Raw genomic sequence first — 7,085 nt, 5'->3', positions numbered from 1 at the left:
AAAGAAAAACATGCCACTTAATTATCAAAGACAAGTTATTTTAACAACTTCAATCTCAAGCAATATAACAAAGCAGTAGCTAGCGGAATACATGCAAAGGTTTGTATTCAGAGAAAATAAGGCTATGAGTGGATATGTATACCTTCTATATGGAATGCCCAAAGAAAATATCATATTAATCTATTTGTGGCTGTTAACAGAAACATGATTACTCTCACTTCCACATAAATTGTTTTCAAATGTCATATAAACAACTGTTCATTCTTTAGACATTTTTCTGATGTAAGATTAAAACTAATTTCAGAACTGTATGTCTCTATATAGAGGCTATAAACGATCATATAGTAGATAAAAAGTTTCGCCCAATTGTACACAGGAGCACATTGTTAATTTGAAAAGCCAAATTTAAATTCTTCCTGCAATCAACAAAGCTCGAGGTGGTTATGTTAAAATGCCAAAATGACTTGCAGTAAGTTTTATTGATCATATTGTGATTAATTATCATTAGCCAGCCAAAGGCTTTTGAAATGGAGAACATCTCTACCTCATCCATAAAACATTTTTCTTTTTAATGTTGCTAAAGCACAAAACCGGAAAACGGACAATACAAAATTCCTCTTTACGTTGTCATACAAAATCCTGTTATAAAAACTCTCACATAATTCTTGCATCTCTTGCCTGCTTCTTGCATATCAAGGCTGCAAAGTTACCACAAACATGATTTACTATATTTGTGCTTTAAGCCAACGATATACACCAAACATATATCAAATGAAGAGACTACTATTACAGGATGATTTTACTGATTGTCGGATTGATTGTTGATGGATAAAGATGTCTTCATTTTTTGAACAAGAAATGGAAGTGAGTTGATGTTTTCCTGGACTGACTGGTCAACACAAGACTCCAAATCAACAATGGGGTCTGTACCGGTCTTTTGGAGCTTAGCTGTCTCAAATTTATCTCGACAAACCATCAGCGACCTATTTAACTTTTCCTGTACCAATTACACCAAGTGTCGGAATATGTTGTATTTACGACTACATCCTAGTGACATTTAAAAAAAAAAAAAAGCAAAAAGAAATCTATGAGTCAAGTTCATAATAATATTCAAAACATGATTTTTGACAAGAACAAAACCCTCCAGAATGCCAAAGGTAGGTGTGTACAGAGTATCTATTCATCGAAAGATTAGAGCATCTTCAAAAGATTAGCTATGTGATGTCCTAAACTATAATTTTGAGGATTATGGTATAAAACGTCACTCCAAGAGAGTCCTAAACATTCCCAAAAAGTCAGGATCTCCATTTCATTCCTCATCCATAGGTAATGGCTAATCATTCCCTCATTATGTTTTTGATGATTAAATATTCGCTTCCCACCTTTTTCACCCTTTTTCCCACCTTTTTTACATGATTTACTTACTAATTGAATTTAAATTTATACTATAATAATAATAGGGAATACAAAAACGGACAGTTGTTGGACCTGACATTCAATATAATGTACTAACTTACAAGAAATTGAATTGTTTATTATATATTTGGGGAACTACTAGGATGCTCTTGGAGATATCATTACAAAAAAACACCCCTGCGGGCTTTCCCTTTTGAATTTAACAGCTGAAGAGGCAGCTCAGTTCCAGGTATTATATAAGAGTTGGAAATATTCAGGACGTACTAAATGGACATATGACCAAAATTTACAGGACCCTTCCAAATGAACAGGAGAGCTATTCAGCTTATCGATAGATAGATGTATAGAGTATTAGAGTGTGTGTGTGTGTGTGTGTAATATTCTCATAATTAAATGATTTTATTCTCATATTTATTTATTGTAGTTTGTAAGTAATCCAGTATTATTAATTAGAGTTTAATATTATTACAAGAAAAGAATCCAAAGTTGAGAGGAATGAGCATGCAGGGCTTGATTTGGAGTTAAACTGAATTAGAAGAAAAACCAGATTTACTTTCCGGCCATAATTGGAGTTCCATAAATCACAACTGGACAATTTTATAGACCACTTGAAGACAATGGAATACTCTACAATTCAGAGATTGTCCAACATCAAAATTCCAACAGGAGTATCTTAAAATCATGCCGGAAGTCGGCCTACGAAATTCACACTTAGAATCCAACTTAGTTTAGGAAATTACTACATTAATTTCAATTTTTGGATACGTGAAAAAACCGATCAATCTAATTCTATGGGTTTAGATTTGGATTTGGATATTAACTTTTGAACTTGGATTTCATTTAAAACCCAAAATATTTGAATTTGGATTTCACAAAACCCATCCAAAGCCAACGTGTTACCATCCCTAACACCACTAAAAATATCGTTTTTATCTTTCGAACAAAGTGGGCGATTAGTTTCATTAGGGCATGATTAATGTGATTCAACGGATCACATAGCATTTTAAGGCAGTAATAAGTGTAAAATGGATATAAAGATACAGACCTGGAAGCGAGCCATTTCATCCTCAACCATATGGTGAGCAGTAAGTACAGGTACACTGCAGTTTTCGGTACACATTCCGATGTCTTCCTGTTTCCTCCTCCTGTCAAAACACTCATAGGCACACTTGAAGTACGCTTTCTGCATTCACAGAACATAACCCATTAGTCAAAATACTCAAAACAACTAAGGAGGCGGAATGAGGGGTACGAGAATGGGTATCCCATATGCTGTGAAGAGAATGATTTACCCACTAAATGGGAATGAGATTCCCATTCCATACAATAAATTTGCTAATTCAAACACCAATATGTGAGTTTGAGGTTTCGATTCCCGTTAACCGGGCTCATTATCCAAACACCCTTTAACAAATCTGATAATATATGGAAGGAGGAGGGAGGGTATATAACCTGGAGAGTGAAATTGATATGATGGTGAACCGGCTCAAGTTGGGTTTGAGCAGCAGAGTTGATTTGGTCAATTTTGTGTTTCAATCTCTCTTGCATTAATCGCTCTTGGGCCGCCGCTATGGCATCCATCTCTGTCTTTCCTTCACTAAAATTGAACTTTGTGCTTCAATTAAATTGGATATGATAAGAGACACACGACGACAGCTAGGGTTTTAGGTACATTGAGTGAAGCTTCTCTTGGCCCAGGGTTTAAGGATTGGAAACTGATCACATCAGAATATCCCAAATTCCCAATTAATTATGGCTCATCCTAAAGATATTAGAATAGAAAAATGTATTGTTTGTTTTTCTTCAAAAAAAAATGTATTGTTTAAGAAAAATAGAAAAATGTGTAAGTTTAAATTATTAAAAGAAAGATTTAATTAAATCATGATAAAACTCGATAGTACAAGTTGTTTTTAATAAAGAAACTAATATTTATTATAATACTAGATTATTTCATGAAGGAGCGAAGGAAATGAATAGATATATATTCTTTCTGTTTCATTTTGATTAATGTTTAATTTTTGAACACGTATATTAAGATGTAAAATAATAATATTTATTTTCAACATAAAATTTCAATGTGATATTCCCAAACCCGCCTCTAAAGAATTCGGTTGTCACATCATCTCTGACATACTTGTAACAACTTGTTTATTCTCGCAATACAAGTTTAGGGTCGATATCTAATGATAACTCTGCCTGAGTTATTATTAATAAAATGTACATAATCATATATTACAAAGATCACTGAATCAATCCTCATAACGGTAACACTCGAGCTAATCCTCATCCAAGCCTACTTAGCGTGCCTTCTTATTCTTGTGCTAGCATAAACATTATCACTTTTTACCCTTAAATTGCCTAACTTTATATATAATAAAATATTTCTCTTCTGTACGATGAATATTATTATTCTTGTTGACCATATGCAAGAATTTTCCCAGAGTACAAAATATTCTTTTCTCAAACAAATAAATGTCTTTCTCTTCCACCAGATGCGCGAACAATGCATTACTCATTTCATATTTAAAGAGTATTTTATACATAATAAAACTGAATAATGCTAATGTTGATAATTAGAGACCTTGGATAAATTAAGAAAAATATACAACGTTAAATTGAAATTAAGCTGCTTTAGAACATATATATGATAAGTGGAAGTCTTTTGAAAAATAAATTAAAATACACGAAACAACTTAAATAAAAAAAAAACGACCCAGAATCTTGAATAATTGTACTTAATTCTGAATTTTTCTTCTCAATGAAGTTCGTGGGATAAAGAGTAATTTTCTCTCAAGGTTTATCATGGTGTTGAGAATCTGAAATGGAACTTAGCAGAATTTCAAATGAATAGAACAAAATCAGTTTTTTTTTAAGTCAGAAGTCATCAGGAATGATAGATTGACCCGAGTTGTGAGCTAGAGTTCTTCCGTCAAATTCCAAAAAAAAAAAATACTGATTATATCGGCGTCAAAATCTATTTAAATCTTCAATGATAGTCGAACAGTTTACAATGTCGAGACTTCCTTCGAGAATTAAATATTCGAATAAATCACATTTGTAATTTAATCAACACAAAATTCATCACATCAAGATAAGATAAGTGTAAACCTGCTTGCCAATCCTCAATATGATAACTTCGTTTCTGAATTAGGATATAAATATGGAACCCAAACAATATCGATGGGGAAAGTAATACCACTTTCGATTTATTTTATTCGTATGTGTAAGCATCCTAACCAGTCAGAAACAAGAAAAATGAAATTACAAGAATATATATATTGAAGAGGATGGTTGGATAACTCAAATGGTTAAGAGTGTATAATCTGTCGTCCCAGGTACTAATTTGTAAGGTAGTCATACTTGTAAAAAAAGAAAAAGAATATATATTAACTGGATGAGGATTCTTGACAAGTGATCGATATCGACTATTTTTTTTATAATAGAAAAACATCAATTCTAGAGGTTTTATGTGCATGATCTATGGCTCGTTTAGACAGAGACTCTGGAATATTTTCTTTTCGTGTATGAAAGAGCGTATAGATCGTTGACAACTGTTCAGTGCAGATCGTTAACAACAGCTTGGCTTTGCTTATCTCCTATATTAGTTTTTTTTGTGTATTAATATTTTCTTTCTGCGTCAAATTTTTCTATTCAAATGACAAGACAAGTTTATATGCATAAAATCTTATTATTATTAATATAAGTAGAATTAATCAAACATTACTAACTAAATTTGAAAAAATATTTTCTAGGCGTACCTAACATTTTCCGTTCCTTCCGGAACTGAAGCCAAGGCGAAATTTCTGGCGCGAAGGGATTTGATTTCACCTATGATCAGATGAGTGGAACTTCTTAGCACATACAGATTTCCGCCGTTCCTTTTCATGTAATTTTTGAAAATTTATAACATTTGTTTCAATACATAGCTGAAGTTACTTTTTTCTATCTAGCGTTCACAATCCTAGAAGATTCGTGATCGTTTTCAACAGAATCAGATCTGGACCATTGAATTATATGCTACTATAATCCGCATGGAAAAAATCTCAAATCATTCAGTCGAATGTGGTATTTCCAGTTGTCAATAATATACTCTTTGAAAATGATTAAGCGACACATCAAGATGTATATTGCATTACGAGCAACACATGTCAACATACTTAGATATTATCAGAAAAAAATATAAGTTACACATCGGAGTGTTACACTCATTTTATTCAATATCCTATTTATAAATAACGCTCATACAATTAGCCATAACATTATTGTTCGATCCAACTCAATACAACTCGTGCATCAGTTTAAGCTGCAGTATTATTCAAGAAGAAATTAGTAACGTCAAGTTTAAGTTTACTTATGTATTTCGAATGGAAATTTATCACAAATAATGAGAGACAGACTTACGTATTGCAGTCAAATTTAGGATCACCCGAAAACAGAAAAGGAACTCCACATTTTCCAGGGAGAGAATCAATTCGTGGAATACGAGCAGCCGAATCAGGATACTGAGCAATCACACTATGGGCGCACGAACAGTATTCCCTCCTTTCTGCCCTCGTCTTGAGCTGCGAACGCACTGCTCTATACGCGTCGCAGCACTGACCAGATGGCTCCGGCTGATGCCCTCCAGTAAAACTATTGCACTCGGCTCCTGTTTGTTGCACCCGCAGGTTCATCGCATATAGAAGCCTCCCCTTTCTTGACCATGATATGGGCTGTCACCACCAACAGTATCGCCAAGTAACAAATTCTAGCCATTAGTATATATCTGTGTGAATACAAATGTGGAGGATAGGTAATGCAGATAGACAAGGTAGTATTTATAGGATGAGCAGGGGAAATAATTTGTTCTATTTCAACTTTTTTTATTTTTTTGGTCATGTGTTGTATATCAACTTTAACTAACAGTTGGTTAAGTGAAATGTGGGTTGATTAATTGTGAAATCACCATTTTGATGCATGTGCCTTACGTAGTCGATCTGTTATATATTTGCTTTTAGGCTTGAGGAGAAATTAAGTATACAAGAGTAAATAGAAGTTAGGACGCCAACCACATGACTAGCAAGTTGCGACTGTATATGTACTGATGCATGAGTATGATGTGGCTATGGTGTTTGGTTTGATTTCGGTTTAAACTCGAATAAGATGAGATTGATCGGCTAGGGTTGAAGACATGTATATTAGGCCCTTTCATGAGATAAGTTCACGTATATGTGTATGAGTTCTTGGCTTGATGCTTAAGATTACATGAAACCATTGAATATTTATGGCCTGGCTTGTTGTAAGCTGCACCGATCTTGATGTAAACATATAATGGTTATATTGATATGTTATATAAAATAAGTTAAGATTACAACTCCCGGCCTATCTCATAAGTCAAGTCGTAAGTCATAAGTTTAGCAAAACGGGAAGCCAAAAGTTAGTTTGAGATACATTTTTCGGTGACTTAATTATTTTGAATTTTTTTTGATAAAAATTAACCATAAATCATTATTTAGTATTTACCCATAAATCATTTTATTATTATTATTATTATTATTATTATTATTATTATTATTATTATTATATTTTTAATAACTCATAAATCATTAATAAGTTAAAATTACACAAACAAACATTTTAAACTTTCAACTTATCAAATAAATCACGTTAAGTTATAAGTTCAGCGAAAC

The 7,085-nt window shown here is 32.9% G+C and overlaps 1 protein-coding gene and 1 long non-coding RNA gene across 3 annotated transcripts; both read right to left on the bottom strand.

The window, feature by feature from the left end:
- Nucleotides 1-587: 587 nt before the first annotated feature.
- Nucleotides 588-3,156, bottom strand: LOC108197831 (uncharacterized). Of its 2 annotated transcripts, XM_017365544.2 has the most exons (4): nt 2,869-3,156; nt 2,462-2,599; nt 791-997; nt 588-698 (listed from the first exon to the last, which is right to left on the bottom strand). In XM_017365544.2, the coding sequence occupies exons 1-3, from the start codon at nt 2,995-2,997 to the stop codon at nt 800-802; spliced, it is 465 nt and encodes a 154-aa protein (XP_017221033.1). In that variant the 5' UTR covers nt 2,998-3,156; the 3' UTR covers nt 588-698; nt 791-799. The 2 variants fall into 2 exon arrangements, with proteins under 2 accessions (XP_017221033.1, XP_017221031.1); XM_017365542.2 differs by having other exon boundaries at nt 588-997.
- A 2,352-nt stretch (nt 3,157-5,508) lies between these two features.
- Nucleotides 5,509-6,351, bottom strand: LOC108199183 (uncharacterized). The gene is made up of 2 exons (XR_010286093.1): nt 5,818-6,351; nt 5,509-5,719 (listed from the first exon to the last, which is right to left on the bottom strand). It is a non-coding gene; the product is annotated as an uncharacterized LOC108199183 (long non-coding RNA).
- Between the last annotated feature and the right edge of the window lie 734 nt (nt 6,352-7,085).

This window comes from Daucus carota, chromosome 8 (genome assembly GCF_001625215.2).
Source record: "Daucus carota subsp. sativus chromosome 8, DH1 v3.0, whole genome shotgun sequence".
Taxonomy (NCBI): Eukaryota; Viridiplantae; Streptophyta; class Magnoliopsida; order Apiales; family Apiaceae; genus Daucus; species Daucus carota.
This window is presented reverse-complemented; position numbering and strand designations above follow the sequence as displayed.